At 47.5% G+C, this 21,429-nt stretch overlaps 1 protein-coding gene across 1 annotated transcript; it reads right to left on the bottom strand.

Annotated features, from left to right (window-relative positions):
• Positions 1–4,508: 4,508 nt before the first annotated feature.
• Positions 4,509–19,155, bottom strand: LOC311224257 (tubulin beta-1 chain-like; the record flags this gene model as incomplete). Its single annotated transcript, XM_084309170.1, has 4 exons — positions 4,509–5,572; positions 17,866–17,976; positions 18,080–18,188; positions 19,099–19,155. The coding sequence occupies 4 exons, from the start codon at positions 19,153–19,155 to the stop codon at positions 4,509–4,511; spliced, it is 1,341 nt and encodes a 446-aa protein (XP_084165296.1).
• Positions 19,156–21,429: the final 2,274 nt, after the last annotated feature.

Below are 21,429 nucleotides of genomic sequence, written 5' to 3' on the forward strand. Positions count from 1 at the left end.
CACCTCACTCTGCCCCCCCCCCCCTCCACTCCTCTAACACCTCACTCTGCCCCCCCCCCTCCACTCCTCTAACACCTCACTCTGCCCCCCCCCCCTCCTCTAACACCTCACTCTGCCCCCCCCCCCCTCCACTCCTCTAACACCTCACTCTGCCCCCCCCCCTCCACTCCTCTAACACCTCACTCTGCCCCCCCCCCTCCACTCCTCTAACACCTCACTCTGCCCCCCCCCTCCACTCCTCTAACACCTGCTCTGCCCCCCCCCTCCACTCCTCTAACACCTCACTCCTCTGCCCCCCCCCCCCTCCACTCCTCTAACACCTCACTCTGCCCCCCCCCCCCTCCACTCCTCTAACACCTCACTCTGCCCCCCCCCCTCCACTCCTCTAACACCTGGCTCTGCCCCCCCCCCCTCCACTCCTCTAACACCTCACTCTGCCCCCCCCCTCCACTCCTCTAACACCTCACTCTGCCCCCCCCCCTCCACTCCTCTAACACCTCACTCTGCCCCCCCCCTCCACTCCTCTAACACCTCACTCTGCCCCCCCCCCTCCACTCCTCTAACACCTCACTCTGCCCCCCCCCCTCCACTCCTCTAACACCTCACTCTGCCCCCCCCCCCTCCACTCCTCTAACACCTGCTCTGCCCCCCCCCCCTCCACTCCTCTAACACCTCACTCTGCCCCCCCCCTCCACTCCTCTAACACCTCACTCTGCCCCCCCCCCTCCACTCCTCTAACACCTCACTCTGCCCCCCCCCCTCCACTCCTCTAACACCTGCCTCTGCCCCCCCCCCTCCACTCCTCTAACACCTCACTCTGCCCCCCCCTCCACTCCTCTAACACCTCACTCTGCCCCCCCCCCTCCACTCCTCTAACACCTCACTCTGCCCCCCCCCCCCTCCACTCCTCTAACACCTCACTCTGCCCCCCCCCCTCCACTCCTCTAACACCTGGCTCTGCCCCCCCCCCTCCACTCCTCTAACACCTCACTCTGCCCCCCCCCCCTCCACTCCTCTAACACCTCACTCTGCCCCCCCCCCTCCACTCCTCTAACACCTCACTCTGCCCCCCCCCTCCACTCCTCTAACACCTCACTCTGCCCCCCCCCTCCACTCCTCTAACACCTCACTCTGCCCCCCCCCCTCCACTCCTCTAACACCTCACTCTGCCCCCCCCCCTCCACTCCTCTAACACCTGGCTCTGCCCCCCCCCCCCTCCACTCCTCTAACACCTCACTCTGCCCCCCCCCCTCCACTCCTCTAACACCTCACTCTGCCCCCCCCCCCCTCCACTCCTCTAACACCTCACTCTGCCCCCCCCCCTCCACTCCTCTAACACCTGGCTCTGCCCCCCCCCCCTCCACTCCTCTAACACCTCACTCTGCCCCCCCCCCCTCCACTCCTCTAACACCTCACTCTGCCCCCCCCCCCCCTCCACTCCTCTAACACCTGGCTCTGCCCCCCCCCCCCCTCCACTCCTCTAACACCTGGCTCTGCGCCCCCCCCCCCCCTCCACTCCTCTAACACCTGGCTCTGCCCCCCCCCCTCCACTCCTCTAACACCTCACTCTGCCCCCCCCCCCCTCCACTCCTCTAACACCTCACTCTGCCCCCCCCCCTCCACTCCTCTAACACCTGGCTCTGCCCCCCCCCCCTCCACTCCTCTAACACCTCACTCTGCCCCCCCCCCCCTCCACTCCTCTAACACCTCGCTCTGCCCCCCCCCCTCCACTCCTCTAACACCTCACTCTGCCCCCCCCCCCTCCACTCCTCTAACACCTCACTCTGCCCCCCCCCCTCCACTCCTCTAACACCTCACTCTGCCCACCCCCTCCACTCCTCTAACACCTGGCTCTGCCCCCCCCCCCTCCACTCCTCTAACACCTCACTCTGCCCCCCCCCCCTCCACTCCTCTAACACCTCACTCTGCCCCCCCCCCTCCACTCCTCTAACACCTCACTCTGCCCCCCCCCCTCTCCACTCCTCTAACACCTGGCTCTGCCCCCCCCCCCTCCACTCCTCTAACACCTCACTCTGCCCCCCCCCCTCCACTCCTCTAACACCTCACTCTGCCCCCCCCCCCTCCACTCCTCTAACACCTCACTCTGCCCCCCCCCCTCCACTCCTCTAACACCTCACTCTGCCCCCCCCCTCCACTCCTCTAACACCTCACTCTGCCCCCCCCCTCCACTCCTCTAACACCTCACTCTGCCCCCCCCCCCTCCACTCCTCTAACACCTCACTCTGCCCCCCCCTCCACTCCTCTAACACCTGGCTCTGCCCCCCCCCCTCCACTCCTCTAACACCTCACTCTGCCCCCCCCCCTCCACTCCTCTAACACCTCACTCTGCCCCCCCCCCTCCACTCCTCTAACACCTCACTCTGCCCCCCCCCCCTCCACTCCTCTAACACCTGGCTCTGCCCCCCCCCCCCCTCCACTCCTCTAACACCTCACTCTGCCCCCCCCCCCTCCACTCCTCTAACACCTGGCTCTGCCCCCCCCCTCCACTCCTCTAACACCTCGCTCTGCCCCCCCCCCCCCTCCACTCCTCTAACACCTCACTCTGCCCCCCCCCCTCCACTCCTCTAACACCTCACTCTGCCCCCCCCCCCCCTCCACTCCTCTAACACCTGGCTCTGCCCCCCCCCCCTCCACTCCTCTAACACCTCACTCTGCCCCCCCCCTCCACTCCTCTAACACCTCACTCTGCCCCCCCCCCTCCACTCCTCTAACACCTGGCTCTGCCCCCCCCCCCCCTCCACTCCTCTAACACCTCACTCTGCCCCCCCCCCCCCCTCCACTCCTCTAACACCTCGCTCTGCCCCCCCCCTCCACTCCTCTAACACCTCACTCTGCCCCCCCCCCTCCACTCCTCTAACACCTCACTCTGCCCCCCCCCCTCCACTCCTCTAACACCTCACTCTGCCCCCCCCCCTCCACTCCTCTAACACCTCACTCTGCCCCCCCCCCTCCACTCCTCTAACACCTCACTCTGCCCCCCCCCCCCCTCCACTCCTCTAACACCTCGCTCTGCCCCCCCCCCCCCCTCCACTCCTCTAACACCTCACTCTGCCCCCCCCCCTCCACTCCTCTAACACCTGGCTCTGCCCCCCCCTCCACTCCTCTAACACCTCACTCTGCCCCCCCCCCCTCCACTCCTCTAACACCTGGCTCTGCCCCCCCCCTCCACTCCTCTAACACCTCGCTCTGCCCCCCCCCCCCTCCACTCCTCTAACACCTCACTCTGCCCCCCCCCCCCTCCACTCCTCTAACACCTCACTCTGCCCCCCCCCCCTCCACTCCTCTAACACCTCGCTCTGCCCCCCCCCCCCTCCACTCCTCTAACACCTGGCTCTGCCCCCCCCCAACCATTAACGGGCCAGAGCCGGCTAATCTTTGGCGAGCCAGAGTCGGCTCTGGCCCGGCAACCATTAACGGGCCAGAGCCGGCTAATCTTTGGCGAGCCGGAGTCGGCTCTGGCACGGCAACCATTGCTGGGCCAGAGCCGGTTTATCTTTGGCGAGCCGGAGTCGGCTCTGGCACGGCAACCATTACCGGGCCAGATCCGGCTCATCGTTGGCGTGCCGTGCCGGAAATGTGCAGAGTGTGCCGACCAGTAGCCGGAAGAGGGCAGAGTATGCTGGCCACCACTACACCACCGTGCCGCATGAGAGATGGGTTACTTTGTTTAGACCACCGCTTACTGTAAACCCACCCTACCTTAACCTCATTGGATGCGGTGCATGACGCCCAAATAAAATTTTATTAGCAAACTGATACAGGAAATAAATTCAGGTCCCTTTTAAGCTGAAAGTGTAGACTGGGCGATCAGAGCTGTGTGAGGAACATGTCACCTAGTCAAAGTCACATGACCCTATGCCAGACCAGAGGAATACCCATATCAGATGAACATCATTTCATGCAATAAATTTACTTTGTTTTGGTAAATTTGCCTTGATCTGGCCTTAGGGATACATTGCTACCGAGGGCAGATCTCAAAATGTGAAGTTAATGTTCTTTACTAGTCTTGTGACTTAACACCTAACAAAGTTATCATTTAGCAGTGGTGGATTATTTGGCCATCAAGGGAAATAATAAGTGCACTAATCTGGTTAAAAAAACAAATCCCCATGTTATGAATCATACAACTAGCACATGATTTGGCATTAGGTTGCCATGGACTGGATTCCTTTTGTGAAAAATCACCATCTTCCACACAAGCCGAGTATATCACACTTCACTTGTCAAATTTCATAATAAAATCATTTGAGACCTTGCATTTCAGTCATTTGTGTCAAGAATCAGTGAATTGAAGACCAGATAATCAATCACTAGTTTACACCAAGACCAAGATTAAGCAAAAGGAACTTTATTATTATTACATGTAAAAAGAGAAGAGCCAGCAAAAAGGTGACAAAACATAAGGACAGATGATGGAAACACACTGGAAAGGTCATCTGACAGGTCAGTGAATTACACAGCTTGGTAGAGGCACCATTACACCCAATTTAAGCTAAATCCTCCTCCTCTGCCTCCTCGTCGAACTCGCCCTCCTCGTCGGCGGTGGCGTCCTGGTACTGCTGGTACTCCGACACCAGGTCGTTCATGTTGCTCTCCGCCTCAGTGAACTCCATCTCATCCATGCCCTCTCCAGTGTACCAATGGAGGAAGGCCTTGCGCCTGAACATGGCGGTGAACTGCTCGGAGATGCGCTTGAACAGCTCCTGGATGGCCGTGCTGTTGCCGATGAAGGTGGCCGCCATCTTGAGGCCGCGGGGAGGGATGTCGCAGACGGCGGTCTTCACGTTGTTGGGGATCCACTCAACAAAGTAGCTGCTGTTCTTATTCTGTATATTCAGCATCTGCTCGTCGACCTCCTTCATGGACATGCGGCCGCGGAAAATGGTCGCCACAGTGAGGTAGCGTCCGTGACGGGGGTCGCAGGCGGCCATCATGTTCTTGGCGTCAAACATCTGCTGGGTGAGCTCTGGGACCGTCAGGGATCTGTACTGCTGGCTGCCCCTGGCGGTGAGCGGGGCGAATCCGGGCATGAAGAAGTGCAGCCGGGGGAACGGGACCATGTTGACGGCCAGCTTGCGCAGGTCGGCGTTGAGCTGTCCGGGGAACCTGAGGCAGGTGGTGACACCGCTCATGGTGGCCGACACCAGGTGGTTGAGGTCGCCGTATGAGGGGGTTGTAAGTTTGAGGGTGCGGAAGCAAATGTCGTACAAGGCCTCGTTGTCAATGCAGAAGGTCTCGTCTGTGTTTTCTACGAGCTGGTGGACCGACAGCGTAGCATTGTAAGGCTCAACGACTACGTCCGACACTTTGGGCGACGGCACCACGCTGAAAGTGTTCATGATGCGGTCTGGATATTCTTCACGGATCTTGCTGATGAGCAGGGTGCCCATGCCGGAGCCCGTGCCGCCGCCCAGGGAGTGCGTGAGCTGGAAGCCCTGCAGGCAGTCGCAGTTCTCCGCCTCCTTCCTCACCACGTCCATCACAGAGTCCACCAGCTCCGCTCCTTCCGTGTAGTGGCCCTTCGCCCAGTTGTTACCTGCACCGCTCTGGCCTGCAAACAACAACACATCAGCACTAATCTCACAGGACCAGTGGTGGAACATAGTTTATTTACGTTTACCAAGTAAAAAAAGTAGAAATACCCAGATGAAAACCTCAGGTCTTAAAATTCACAATTCTACCTTGGTAAGAGAAAGAAAGTGATATTGAATCATCATCATCATCTTTGTTTTATGTCCCTATTTTCCCACTACAGTGAAGTTGGATGGACGATGACTCCACGCCACTGGAGTAATTATTTTTGGTTTGTAGCTAGTGTAGTATATTTCCTAGGCTCAAACTGTAATTACTGTAGAAAATGGGAGGGAAAGTATTGAAATCTGTATTTCCCCAAGGTCGGCCGCTACTGGGACTAAGCTGATAAATTGTAAAGGTCCAGTGCACACACTTTAGAATAGAGTCATTTCTGGTATTATTCTGCTAGGCCGCCAAAAGGCTATTCGAGTAGGTCTGAGAGAAGAGTGATTAAATTCCTCTCACGCCCTTTGGCCTCTGCCACGGTACACAGACTTTAAGTCTGGAGACAAGTGATTGCATTATAGTAAGTAACCGTAAACACAGGCTTTTGTCTCCTTCCCCCATGCGAGAACTTAGAAACAAAGGACTGAATAGAAATGGTCTGTTGATCAAGCCCGAGTGAAACAAAGAGATGGCCCGTAGGCACCCCCAACTGATACTGTAAACAGGATACTCCCGAAAATGCAGCTGTCCTGCTAAAGCCATAAAACAATACAGGAAATAGTAAAGTTGGTTAGCTTAAAAACCTTATGTAGGACTTGGTGGGAAATAGTTAAACATATCAGACCTAGATAGTTGGAGAGTAAATACTTTGATTTAAGGATAAAGTATTTGTTAAACTATAGTTGGTAAATCTAAAAGCAGTCAGCAAAATCGGGTATAAAGGAGATTCTTACATTTTAATAAAAAATAGGTTAACTTAGGTATTTAAGTCACTAGGAAAGTCTACAAAAGCGTTAAACTATTAGTTTATTAGTTAGAAAATATCCCTGGGATTTTAAGATAGTAAGATTAATCTAAATACCTTTAAAAGCTAAAAATCCAAAACAATATATATTTTAAGGACGGCCTCTTAATAAGTAATGTCTGATGTCAGACCTGGTCCAAAATGGCCGACTATGCGCCTTAAGCCAATCATATTGAAGAGGTCCTCCCCTCTGACGTAAAGTTCCAGTGCATTCTAGAAGGAGGAGTCAAAGCATTTAAATAGCCTGCCACGGAGAGCAGGAATGAGACACACCGAGAGAGACGCTTTTTGACGCACCCCCACTGGAACGAGACGGCACGAGAACAGACTTTCTTTTTGTTCTTAGGAAGGAGACGACCTCCGAGGAAACCACAAGACCATTCTTTAATCTACTTTAACATTAGTCTGATATAAGGGATCGGTGGCATAGTACTTGAGTACCCTTATATCATTGCAGAATCCATTTTTCCTTGTTATTCACTTCCTGACTTTGAAATAAACAAGTATTTTACCATTAGCTCGACTCTCTTCTCTTCATTTTGCTCTCTTCGCTGCCGTCCAACAGGCCGGGTTGGCCTTTATCAGTAATAGGGTTTTAACAACGGATTACACACAACGCAGAGTAGCTAGGATATTTGGTTTTAATAAGTAAAACGATTCGACCCTATTTACGATAATTGGTGACGTGATCCTAGGCTGAAGCGCTCAAGATTTTTTTTTCTTTCTCTCGGCTGAACGAGCACACGGCTCGTGAACGAACGGGTCCTGGGAGATTCATCACAACAGATTCCTGACATCTGCGAAAGAGGTGAGTGGATACGGAGCCGTGATGGAGGGAAATATGGGGCGTTCAGTTCGAACAGGGGTTGGAGAATGTGATAGCCTCATGGGGTAATGGGGTAGGCAGAGTGTGCGTGGCGATCATAGATTATATAGGGCAGAATGTCAGTTAAAGCGGGGATGTCCCGGCCGGTCATTCGGTTACTGATGGGTTGTACTGCGCGCCGGCGTGTGGTCCTGATCAAGGCCACATTCGTCATTGTGTTTAGAAAGTACGATAGGAGAGCGCCCTGGGATACAAGACAGGCCGTGTCTTTCCAAGGAACGTAGAAATGGGATGGTTATTTCTTTCGTGAATCTGAGCAGTGAGTGGACTGAGTTGTACGACTTGCTGGGCAAACGCAGAATTTCCGTTCTTTGGCGCCTCTCGAGCGGCAGGGAAGATTTTAAACGTCGGTGAGCGATGCAGATGGAATTTACAGGCTCTAAAGCCAACGCTGAAACAGATCCGCGGATTCAGGTGGATATGTAGAGGGCGCTAATATGATGATGATCGTCACGGGTCGCGAGATTATAAACGTGGTATAGTGAAATAGGTGGATGGGCTTGTTCGAAGCATAACGTGTAGGCTTTTGAAAATATTATTCAGATTAGCCGGCACCTCGGTAGTTTTCAACGGGGGTGGGATTTTTTCTGAAATTATCAGCCGATCTAACTATAGTCGATCCGATATTGAGGGTTGGTTAGAAGGATAGGCGGGATTTGCTTGTTGACCTGTGAGAAGGTTAATTGCATAAAGCAAAAAGCCGCAGCAAATCCGATTAGAACGTGTTTAGTTTCGGCATTCTATTTCGACACGTTCGTCGTGGCAAAACGGGGACAAAAAGCTCTTAGCAACAGGTCGTTTCATTAAAACTGTTTGCAATGTAGATGTGCATTGCATGTATTGTGTACTAATGCTCTTAAGCGCGGTGAAAATGGGCGCGCAGAAACTATTGAAAAATGTATTGTAAAATGTGAATCTTAGGTTGGGGGATACGATGTACAAGCACTGGAAGTGAATGGTTGTTTGTGACTATGGTAATGTGTTTCACTAATTATGTATGTTTGAGTGTCTGTTAGTGGTTAGGAATGAATGACAAAACTGTGCAGGTTATTGTTGTATTATTATGAAATTCTGGTGGCCAGCAACCGCGGGGAAATGTAATAGATAACGCCGTTTTCTCTGGGGCCGTTGGGTCGCTGCAGTCGTTAGCTGCTACGTTAGCCGCGGGGGCGAGCGAAGTTGATTATGGACGGGGCGTCGGGGTATCGAGTGTATGGAGTGGATCGGAAGTGTGTTGGGGTCACTGGGATGTGTAGTGTACGTTGGAATTTTCGAATTCGGTGGGTTTAAGGTAATTTTTTAATGAAATAGAGTCGAATGAGGCGAATAGTTTGACCCGGAAGTCGTTCTGTGCTCTGCTAGACCAATGGCGGCAGCCGGCGGCGGGGTCAAGCTAGTGTTTGAGATGGCCTATGTATGTTGTAATGTTTTTGTTTTGATTAAATCTGTATACTAGCGCTTAAGGTGATTAAAAGTTCTGCTGCGGCGTGGGGCTGTGTTGTGCTAACGTTGCGGTGTGTCGGGCCGCTCGACACTACGAGACAATATGCCGTTTGAGGGATGTTATTGCGGTGTCGTGGTTAAAGCTAAGCTAATGCTAACTAGCCGCGCTGGCTATCACACAAAGGGCTAACGAAGCTAATATGCTAAGCTACCTAGGCTAACGACGTAGCAGGATGGGACTCTCGGGATGTATCGCGATGTACTAGTACTACGACTTGGCATGTAAACAAGGAGCGCGGCCATCTTGGGTGGGGGCGCCGTGTTTATTATCTTGGTAGGGGCGCGGGGCGTCCATTTTGAGGGATTTATTTTTTCTAGGTGGTGTTTGTTTGGGATTGCAGTAGGGTGCGGCAGAGGCCAGGTTTAGGTTTCCATTCAGAGCTGCTTTGGTTTTCATGTTTTCCTACACACAGGATGTTTTTTTCTTCTAAGGATTAATTTGATAGTAAGGTTAGATTGTTAAGCAGTGGTAGTATGGTTTAGTCTAGTAGTGGGATGTGGGGGAGGTGGGATCCCAGCCCCCCCTCCTCTCTCACTCTCTCTCCCTCTCCCAGCTTCCATCCTCCCCCCCTCCTCTCTTTCTCCCTCTCCTCCCCCCTCCTTCCATCTCTCTCCTCCCCCCTCCCCCTCCCTCTCCTCCCCCCTCCCCCCTCCCCCGGTCTCTCTCTTCCCCCTCCTTCCCTCACCCTCCTCCCCCTCCCTCCTCCCCCTCCCGCTCTCTTTCCCTCTTTCTCTCTCTCTCTTTCTCCCTTGTCACGGGGATGACGTTGAAGTCTGAGTTGACTTTCTATTTGGTATTCGGTTGCAGTGTTATGTGGTTAATATGAGGGCGAGGTAATGGGGGAAGTGGAGGTTTAGTTTGAGTGAGGTGGAGGTTTAGTTTAAGTGCAAATGGGGTGGCACAGGTGTGCATTAGGAGTGCGATGTGATACAGTGATGTGCTCACTCAAATTCCCCCCTTCTCTTTCTCACTCTCCCTCGTTATTAAGTTGGTTCGGTGGGCCTAGTGGCTCATGCAGGTTGGATGTGCAGCTGAGTTAGACTGGGTTAAGTGTGCGGGTTTACAATGGAACGAGCTCTCTACGCTCTCTCTTTCTCTCCTGTTTGACTTGGGGGTGAAGGGTGGACTTGTTTATTTGTTTATTGATATTTTCGGTGGGTTTGTGTACTGGATTGGGTGGTGCTAGGGTGGTCTGTAGGTTTCTAGTGTTGGTTTAGTTAACACCCACAGGATGGTGATGGCGGCATGGATGGATGCGGTGATAGTGGTAATGGCCAGCGTCAGGGTGATGATGTCGTGGCAGCAGGCGGTGGGGCCATACTCTATGGCTCGCTCAGGGTCTCCAGCCACCTTCCGGTCCCTTGACTTAACAGAGAAGTGAAGCGCTGCTGACCCGGGGCAACGCGGGTTCAGGCTGACGAGGCTGCATATGGACCATATGATGTGGTCCCTGGGTGGCGGCCGGTCGTGTTGAACCAGTGGCGCTACGCTTTGGTCGGCATGGCGATCATACTTTTTCCTTTGCATCTGGACGAGCTCCGGCTGGTAAGGCGGGGGCTCCATGTCAGTGTCTTTTGTGTTGCGTTCAGGGTGGTGAGACCGTAAGTCAAGGTGTACTTTGGCGTTATGTGTGAGTTGGTGGTTCGGTGGTAGGGATTCTTGCCTGCCACGGTTGTATTTAGGTTTCGGCGAAGAAGGTGTAATCTTTTTTCATTTCAACAGGGTACCGGCTCCCAACTCCCCCTCTGAGGAATCAGGGGGTCGAGGGGTGCGTTTGGGTACGGCATTAGGCTTTGTGTCATCTTATGTGTGGGGCTTATGGTGGGGGTGTTTGTTGTTATTGGTGTGAATCTGAGATGCTGTGTGAGGGCAGCGGTAGATGGAGGTTGTGTGAATTTTGAATATCCTTGTGGGGAGCCCGGGGATTCTCTTTCAGGTTGCAAACTGGGAGGGGATGTCTTGGGCTGCGAATGGCAGACCTGTGGGATATCATTGGTCTGCAGGGGATTCATTAGGAGTGGTGTCTGCGCCTGTGATTTATAAGACAGGTGTGGGACGCTGCGCCAAGCGCGAGGTTTCGGTGGTATGAGTCACTGAAGGTTTATTTGTTTCCTCGTGAGATGATGGCGGTTGACATTTAACACCTAAGGTTAAGGTGTTAAAAGGGGGAATGGTGTATTAATTATGAGTAAATTATGTGAATACTGCAATGTAATATGTGATGTAAGATAAGAATACATATTAGGCTTTCTCAGATAGAAACAAATACAGCAACACATAGAAGCTAATATTAGAGAATTAAATCTACACATAGTCATTTAAAGGGCAATAGGATTTAGAATATTTTATGAGAAAAGAATTACAAATTCATTAAGGTGAAGAAGACATTTTAATCAACTAAATTACCATATCCAGCACAAATGTTTAGAAATGATAGGCTGTGGAAATAATTCTCATTGTTCAAAGGAAAGGACCATCAACGTACCAGAAACAAATGGGAGAGGTTGATGTACAATGGGTAGTCCGCAGAGTCGTGTGAGGGGATACACGAAAGAATGATTGGAAGATCCAGTTTTCCAGATTGGACAAAGGACAAAACGCAGCTAAGGCTGAGTCGTTATAATTCAAATAAATTGCACTAATTCTCTCTAAAGTGATATTAGTATAGAGGTGCCCGACATTCCATGCTTAAAGATAATGATGGATTGTGAAAGGGAAATGCCACTGCTAATTAAGTGTATGTTTTTTCTTTATTTCTCCATAGCTGCTCGGGGGCGGACAGAAGCAGTGCTGACGATTCCAAACTCCAACTGGGGAACAATTGACTGTTAAAAGTCTGGGTATAGTATAATAAGCGTCTTATCGATTCCTGTCTGCACCAGTAGAATCTGAAAGTGTGAGTGAATTTTAACTCAAGTTTGTAAAAATAGTTTAAAATACAGAGAAACTTGTTTTTCCAAACCAGTAATAATATGAGTGCATGAGCGGGTGAATGGTTAATGTAGAGCAAATTCACCAACTTTGATAGAAGAAATTAGAAGTAAATAGAAAAATTAAAACGAGAGTTGACAATAAGTCTAGTTAAATAACCTGTAAAAAAATAAAAAATAAAAAAGAAGCAATATAGAAATGGCCAACAATAGTCAGGCCAATAGTGGGGAGGTGCCAATAACCTCTGCAGACACTTCAATGACCGCATTGAGCAGTGACATTAACCTGATTGATTTAAATATGACTGATTTCCCTCATGTGACGACCCGGTCAGAAGGACTTGGAATGTTAAACTTGCCTCCAACACAGGGGGGTCCGGCGCAAGAACCGCAACAAAATCCGAGGAGACCACCCTGGCAGTCACCGGGACGAGGTGGAAACAGAAGAGGTGGAGCGAATGGATCCAGACCTCAGCCAGGGTCAATAGAGTGCTGGCCGTGCGGAAATCTCTGACATATATCGAGGGACTGTGATCAGGACTTTCAACCCAGAGGAGGAGGCCCTCGATGGGTGAACAGAGGTAGGGCCGGCTACGGGCAAAACCAGGGTCGGTATCAAGAACAGTGTCCACAGCCCACAAGCCCCCCCCTGTCTAGAACCCCTCCAACCCCAGAGCCGGAATGAGAGGCGGGGCCCAGAGACGGGAAGTCAGACCGCCAGCGCCGAGATGGAGGAAAGGGGGCAAACCTACAAGCAAAGGAGAGCGTTTATAGAAGCGTTCGAGCGACATGAGGCGGTTCATCGAGACCTGATGAAGATACAGCGGGCGATTGGTCAAGCCGCACACGAGACGCAGAGACTGGAGCAAGAACTGGCTAGAAAGAACGGACTGCTGAGTGGTACAGTTTGTGATATCATGCTTCGGGCGTCAGAACTAGGCCGCCGGGATCAAGAAAGCCTCGGGCGGGGTGAGTTTCCAGACCCCTCCCCACACCAGGCTCAAAGGACGGCAGCTGAACGGAACAGGTATGTGGCTTTCTCCCCGGAACAGGCTCAAGGGGGGCGGGCCAACAGATGGACTGTCGGATACAGGCGGGGGGCCCACAGGGCCCCATAACCGAGGGAACAAGGACAGGTTTGCTGGACCTGTGGACTGAAAGGTCATTTTCAAAGGTCATGTCTGCAGAGGCCATCGGCAGAATAAAAAAAAATATATAGATAGGTATTCAAAATAAAAATGAATTGAATAAAAAATGCTATTGAGTAGAATAAAAATAGAACAGAAGCGATGTAGATAGGTTAGGGGATTAGGTTATGTGTGCAAGTTACTAAAATGGATGTGTGACTAATGTAGGCAAGTGGAAGATGGAGTAACTGACAGTTGCATGGCTAATCGTACTAACAACAAAATGGTAGTAAAACAGATTTTTGGAACATTTAATATTAGAAAGAGTAATGATATGGTACTGCTTCAGTTAGTGACCAGTAGTAAAAATCCATGCTTGAGCAATAATTAGATTGGTCAAAGGGTGGACTACATGATTAAGAAATTAAGATGATATTGATAGACGGACATTAACAATCATGAATAATAGATAGGAGTTTATTTATTTTAATTTTTCTTTCCTAGTTTTTTACAAGCAATTTCTGCCTCAGGCCGGAAGTTTTCATTTTGTTTCTTCTTTTGATTTTTTCTTTCTCTTTCTTAGTATATACGGGGGTGGTTATGCCCATAGATAATAGGTTGATTTTGTTTCTTAGGGCGTGGTTGAAGAACGACACGCACAAGTTTTGGTTATTGTTTTCATTTGTTTTGGCATGTTTTTCTTTGTTTTTGTTTCTTTTCTCTATTTTTTCTTAGGAACGGAGGATGGTGGCGACACAGCGGGACTGGTAGTATATGTCTATATAGTGGACTGAGAACAAAGTGGATGGACTAGAGCTGGTTCATGATTATGTTCTCCGCCCATTGAGAATCCAGATTTAGGATCTGGAAGGTTGTGTCGCGATGGATGGTAAAGTGTTGGAAAAACATGATTCTCTGTACATGGATAAGCTCAGTAGATTTTGGTCGACATTGGCCAAATAGTTTTGGTGTAGGGTGTGGACATGTGCAATTGATAATTGGCTTATGGGGGACTCTGTGATGGCTTGTTAGAGGCGGGCAGAGTGTGTGAAAAATGTAGGGACTGCTGGAGGAGGGGTCTCGTCAGTACTGGCTGTCCGGGCCCCGAGGAAGCTGTCCAGAAATGGAGGTATGATCGTGAAAATTAATAATGTTCCACACTCAAAGGGTGGTGGGGTGTATACTACTGTGTTGAACTTGAGACATTGGTCTAGTAAATAGAGTACAGCACAAAGTAATGAGAGACATGTGAATTTTTTGAATATTAACGATAAGAAGCCATGAAATTTATAGATAACTAATTTGGAAAACAAATGTATTATCAATGCAGAACAGTAGAGGTGTATCTGGCATGGAAATGTGATCTTCCATTCAAATTGTCTGTTGTACATAACAAATCCAAATAGCAATAACCGGACAGAGGAAAACATGTTTTCCTTCTGTGAAGACTGGAGCAGTATCAAGACTGCACACAACCGGAAGGAGACCGTGATTAGCACAAGTCCAGAAGGATGTCCTCGACCACAAAGAGTTATCAAGAAACCGCAGGAGGTTGATGAGGGATAACTTGCAGGATGAAAGCTAATGCTAATTGGAGGTCTCAGCGATCCATGGAGGGAGCAGAATTGTATATATTGTTTGATTTTGGGCTCCCTCTTTTCTTAAGAAATGTTTAAATCTTTTGGTGCGATGTAATAATCCTTTTTCTTTCAGAGTCAGACACACAAAACAGACATGTTTGGTTAAATACACATAAGTATAGTGAAATAAACAAAAAAGCTGATAAATGGGACGATGTTCTCTTTGTATAGAGAAACGGACCTAGACTGGAAATCAACTTCTAATAACTGATAACTGTGTGTGAAAGTGAATAACGAGGGTGATGACTGTGGTTTTTAGAAATTCTTTACGTTTTTGGTCTTCTGGTGAGTCTTGCTAAAGGTTAGAAAATTATGGTATCTGTACGGTGTACGAACAGTTCGATTGAGAAAATAATAACAGGTATATGGGGATTTTTAAATCCCCAACCGGGGAACTGTAGTATATTTCCTAGGCTCAAACTGTAATTACTGTAGGAAATGGGAGGGAAAGTATTGAAATCTGTATTTCCCCAAGGTCGGCCGCTACTGGGACTAAGCTGATAAATTGTAAAGGTCCAGTGCACACACTTTAGAATAGTCATTTCTGGTATTATTCTGCTAGGCCGCCAAAAGGCTATTCGAGTAGGTCTGAGAGAAGAGTGATTAAATTCCTCTCACGCCCTTTGGCCTCTGCCACGGTACACAGACTTTAAGTCTGGAGACAAGTGATTGCATTATAGTAAGTAACCGTAAACACAGGCTTTTGTCTCCTTCCCCCATGCGAGAACTTAGAAACAAAGGACTGCATAGAAATGGTCTGTTGGCCCGTAGGCACCCCCAACTGATACTGTAAACAGGATACTCCCGAAAATGCAGCTGTCCTGCTAAAGCCATAAACCAATACAGGAAATAGTAAAGTTGGTTAGCTTAAAAACCTTATGTAGGACTTGGTGGGAAATATAGTTAAACATATCAGACCTAGATAGTTGGAGAGTAAATACTTTGATTTAAGGATAAAGTATTTGTTAAACTATAGTTGGTAAATCTAAAAGCAGTCAGCAAAATCAGGTATAAAGGAGATTCTTACATTTTAATTAAAAATAGGTTAACTTAGGTATTTAAGTCACTAGGAAAGTCTACAAAAGCGTTAAGCTATTAGTTTATTAGAGTTAGAAAATATCCCTGGGATTTTAAGATAGTAAGATTAATCTAAATACCTTTAAAAGCTAAAAATCCAAAACAATATATATTTTAAGGACGGCCTCTTAAAGGGGAACTATCTTATAAATGGCCTTTTTGAGTGTTTAGCATTGTTTCCTAGCTATGTGAACTTATATTAATATGATCTATGTCTCAAAATTCTCATATTGGCGCATTCTTCCAATTCTCCTCTCACAATATTCACCCTCACTGAACTGAGTCATTTGAAAATGTGCGCGATATGTGATGTCAGACACCGCTGCATGTTAATGTTCAGGCGGTGGGACCCGGCGCAGTGGTTTAGGAGCCCAGGCTCAAAACGGCTCGAGATCTTGAGGTAGAAAAATGCTGTTTTTGAGGACTTGATTAGAAATACAAAACAATGAATAAAAAATATATATATATTACAGAGGTGTTCCATAGACTCACAGGAATTGTGTAAAAGTGCCCAAATAGTGAAAGAAATAGTAAAATAGTTCCCCTTTAATAAGTAATGTCTGACGTCAGACCTGGTCCAAAATGGCCCACTGTGCGCCTTAAGCCAATCATATTGAAGAGGTCCTCCCCTCTGATGTAAAGTTCCAGTGCATTCTAGGAGGAGGAGTCAAAGCATTTAAATAGCCTGCCATGGAGAGCAGGAAAGAGACACACCGAGAGAGACGCTTTTTGACGCACCCCCACTGGAACGAGACGGCACGAGAACAGACTCTCTTTTTGTTCTTAGGAAGAAGAGACGACCTCCGAGGAAACCACAAGACCATTCTTTAATCTACTTTAACATTAGTCTGATATAAGGGATCGGTGGCATAGTACTTGAGTACCCTTATATCATTGCAGAATCCATTTTTCCTTGTTATTCACTTCCTGACTTTGAAATAAACAAGTATTTTACCATTAGCTCGACTCTTCTCTTCATTTTGCTCTCTTCGCTGCCGTCCAACAGGCCGGGTTGGCCTTTATCAGTAATAGGGTTTTAACAACGGATTACACACAACGCAGAGTAGCTAGGATATTTGGTTTTAATAAGTAAAACCATTCAACCCTATTTACGATACTAGTTTTATACCTTGAATGCCCTTCCTTACAGGTAACCCCATTGTCGGTGAGGACCTAGCCATTGCGTATTCCTACACACAAGGCAGTGCGGTTTTCTTTCAGGGTTCTCCCCTTAGCCTTTACGTATCCCTATGCACACACACAGGGCAGTGCGGCCCCTGTATCCCTAGGTAGGGAGGCTAGAGAGGGTACCAACACTTGCCCAAGGTGGACCCTCAGACTAGTGGAGGGAAGGAGTTGTCTTAATTCTCCATTCTAGTTTGGCTTCAGCTAGAACTAGCCACTGAATATAAAGTATTTCTTTATTAAGTATAAAAATGTAATGTGTTTATATATTTTTATGTGTGGTCCAGTTATGGTTGCTCCCATCAATGTCCTCTTGAAGTTTGACAAGACTTAAAATGTGAATCAGCTTCATCTACCCATGACACGTCTCGCATGAAAAATTCTATTTCTTCAAAGTAACTGATAAATATTTCCATTGAAATGTAGTACAGTAGAAGTACAAAGTTCCCTCAAAAATATACCTTGGTACAGTGCTTTTGAGTAAAAATACTTTACACCATTGCACAGGACATGTGGCAACATTAAATGTAACATGTCTGGCTGTGTGACGTCAACTTGTCAGCATGAACAGTACCAGGATAGCTTAGCAGCACAATAGCTTAGACATTGCTTTTGGGATTTGGCACAAACTCATTTATTATTTACAAATTATACAATAAGGACTATGGCCATACAGCATTATTCAATATACACAACTATATTAAAACTACTAGCCACATCGTTACTAGGGAAACTACTATAACAAGTTGACCCTTGATGCTGCCGTCTGACGTCAGTTGGAACAGGAAGTGAAGAAGTCACTGGCTCAGGTTAAATCAAATTAAAACTGTAGCTACATCAGGCACAAACAATGGAGCACCACTTAGTGGCCAAACATGGCACTGCAACTAAATAACACAAATACAATCACATTGTGTCTGTCACACAATCTATGACAATTTCATTACCTACCGAACACAAAGTTGTCTGGTCTGAAGATCTGGCCGAAGGGTCCGGATCTCACTGAGTCCATAGTCCCTGGCTCTAGGTCGACAAGCACAGCACGGGGCACGTATTTACCACCTAGGGGAAAGAGAGGGGAGAGCAAGTCAGAAAAACACAACAGCAATTGAACTCGGCTAAATGGAATGTCATCCAATTAGGAATTCCCAAAATTAAAAGTTACCCGATGCTTCATTGTAGTAGACATTGATCCTGTCCAACTGCAGGTCACTGTCTCCGCCGTATGTGCCCGTTGGGTCAATGCCGTGTTCATCACTAATCACCTCCCAGAACTGAAAGAGATAAGTCATTGAATTAGGTAAGCATTAAGCAATAATATACGAGCAATGGCACAAACCCTATTATTCTTCCAAGCCCAGGGGATCAACTAATTCCATGTTTACGTAATATGTTACATTTTTCACAATTTAGAACACATGTCATCATCATTAGTAGACTGTCCGTCACTGGCGCAGAAATGTGAAAATCTCCCTCCGTGAAGCACTGGGCGCACGCGCGGGAACCGCTGGCTGAAATCCATAAACGACCATTTTGAAATGTTCGTGCTGACGTCATTGACTAACCGCCCACATCCGATGCAGGCCGTTGAGCATTAATTATGAAAGAAAAACATCACAATAATGTTTTAACTGCGACGATTAAGGTCATTGGGAGTTTCGTTACAACTGCAATACTTTAATTACAACGATGGCATCGAGTTGTCCCCAGGACTAACGTTAAACCTACTTCTTTTTTTGCGCATTGCAGTGGGCCAAATGTATAGTAATGTTAAATTAAGCTTATTCATGTAAAAAATATACGTCTTCATTTAGTAATCCAAAACATATGGGCCAAAATAGATTTATAATATACTTAATAATTTACATAATCTGGATAGTTTAGAGAAAAAATGTCAACCGTCGTCACAAAAAGAAAGTCAACCGTCGTCACAAATAATGTCGCAAAAATGGCTAAATGAAATGATGCAAAGTGATTAGACAAAACATCACCACAATATCAATGTGCAACAACAATATAATTGAAAACAGATGACAATTATTTGACATGAAAGCCAGTGACATTGGTAACGGCAGGGTGTGGTACTGTGGTTACAGACACGCACACAAAGCACCGGGCTCTGAACTAACCGTCGACCGAGGATTCTGCTTTATCTTGGATATTAAAAACAGAATATTTACTAACCTTTGCTCCAATCTGGTTTCCACACTGACCGGCTTGGAGATGGACAATTTCCCTCATTTTGTCTGGAGGTAGAAGAACAAGTCTTATCACAACAAGGGAAGACGAGTTGAGTGCGCGAAACAGAGGAACTCCCCGTTTATATGTGACAACTGAACCCGCCCTCTGAAGGCCGGGCCACACGCATTGGCTGATGGTCACGAAACTGGTTGATGGACACAATTGTAGACCAATATATTCTTCTAATGGATAATTACCATTGGCTTTCTTGTACTGTCAATCAGATTGATATCTAACACGTGTGACTTCGCCGACTAATCCATCCTACCCACCACCCAATTATAACATTACCATATTCAAGTAGAACAGCTAGCTAGCCGTTGTGGACACTCACCTTTCCACAGCAAAACGGTAGGCAAGGCACCTTGGTTAAGAAATGCAGGCTTCAATCTATGTTGTTTAGTCTATCTGTTCAGTAGAGTACAGTTCAGTAGGACTCGTTGAATATATATAGAACACAACTGTTCTAGAATGTTTGATTATGGCATCATACTGTGATATCACAAATGTTGTAGAATGTTCTATTATGACATCATACTGTGACATCACAAATGTTCTAGAATGATCTATTAAGACATCATACTGTGACATCACAACGGAACATGTTTTGAGTTCCATTTGAATATAAATAATATGTATGGTAAGGCTGTCCCCGAAGCCTGTTTTTGGGATTCAAACTTCGTCAGGGTTCTTCGAACAGACGTTCGAACCTTCGTTTTTAATAAAATTTAAGAAAATTATAATTTTATAATTTTTCTTTTTTTATATATATATCCTCAAACTAAATCCTCAGTTTGAATAAAGTGATTCAAACTTCGTCAGGGTTCGAGAACCTTTGTTTTTAATAAAAAAAAATTAAATAAAAAAAATTATTATAATTTTTTTTTATGAATTCATTTTTTTCTGTTTTTGTATATCCTCAAACTAAATCCTCAATCTGAATAAAGTGATTAATCTGATTAAATTAAGTCTTTTTTCTTTTATTAAATCAACTTTCCAGCCCCCTGTCAACTGTCAACCTGAATTAACATTGAGTATTCAATATTGTCTGATTGAATATTAACATTCAGTATTCAAGTAGAACAGCTAGCTAGCCGTTGTGGACACTCACCTTTCCACAGCAAAACGGTAGCCAAGGCACCTTGGTTGAGAAATGCAGGATTCAATCTATGTTGTTTAGTCTATCTGTTCAGTACTGTTCAGTACTGTTCAAAGATGCACAATGAGATCTTCTTCTTCTTCTTCTTATTTGAATTTCCGGCAGAGTAGACGCATCGTGGCGTATTACTGCCCTCCGCAATTCTTTTTATGGGCTCTTCTTCTTCTCCTTTTTCTCCTTCTTCACCTTCTTTTTCTTCTTCTACTGGACCCCGTCATCAACTACATTGTCCATTGGAGTGCAGCTACTGCTGCTACTTCCTGCCTGAGCCCCCCTCCGCGGGACCATCCTTGCCCCCTGCTATCTTATCCTGGGCTGCTTTGTCCCTCGCAGCCTTGTCCCTCGCAGCCCCCTCAGCCAATTCATTACACACCTCCTTCCAGTCCAGACCTTCCAATCCCAGATGTTGAACCGCTATCCTAACAATCATCTTCACCATCTCTGTTCTACCCTTAGCCTCTGCCATACCAGTAACTACCCCTGCCACGAAGGCCACAATACCTAATTTCTCCTCCCTTCCCCTCTCTCTTTCCACCTGCTCTACCCTCACTGCCAAATGCCCTCCTTCAACCCCCTGCACCCTTTCTTGGCTACCCTGTCCTGCCCTGCTAACCGCCCCAGCATACGTCAACTTACCCTCCCTTCTCTCTCTCCGATCCGCGACCTCCTTCATCATCACCTCGCACCCCCGAAACGCTACACTATGCTCCCCACCACAACTACAGCACTTCGGCTTCACTCCCTCTCTTGTTGAATATATATAGAACATAGCCAATCAGATCGCACCAGAAACGTCAGTGGCCAATCAGATCGCAGATCGCGAACGCGGAACTGAAAATCCGTTGGTAAAAAAAATAGAAGCGTCCCCGAAGCCTGTTTTTGGGATTCAAACTTCGTCAGGGTACTTCGAACGGACGTTCAAACCTTCGTTTTTAATAAAAAATTAAAAAAAATAATAATTTTATAAAATCTTTTTATTTTTTTCCCTCAAACTAAATCCTCAATTTGAATAAAGTGATTCAAACTTCGTCAGGCTTTTGCGAAAGGAGGTTCGACCCTTTGTTTTTAATTTAAATTTTTTTATTAAAAATTAGAGATTTTATAATTTTTTTTCT

This window comes from Notolepis coatsorum (assembly GCF_963971535.1).
Source record: "Notolepis coatsorum genome assembly, chromosome: 2".
Classification (NCBI taxonomy): Eukaryota; Metazoa; Chordata; class Actinopteri; order Aulopiformes; family Paralepididae; genus Notolepis; species Notolepis coatsorum.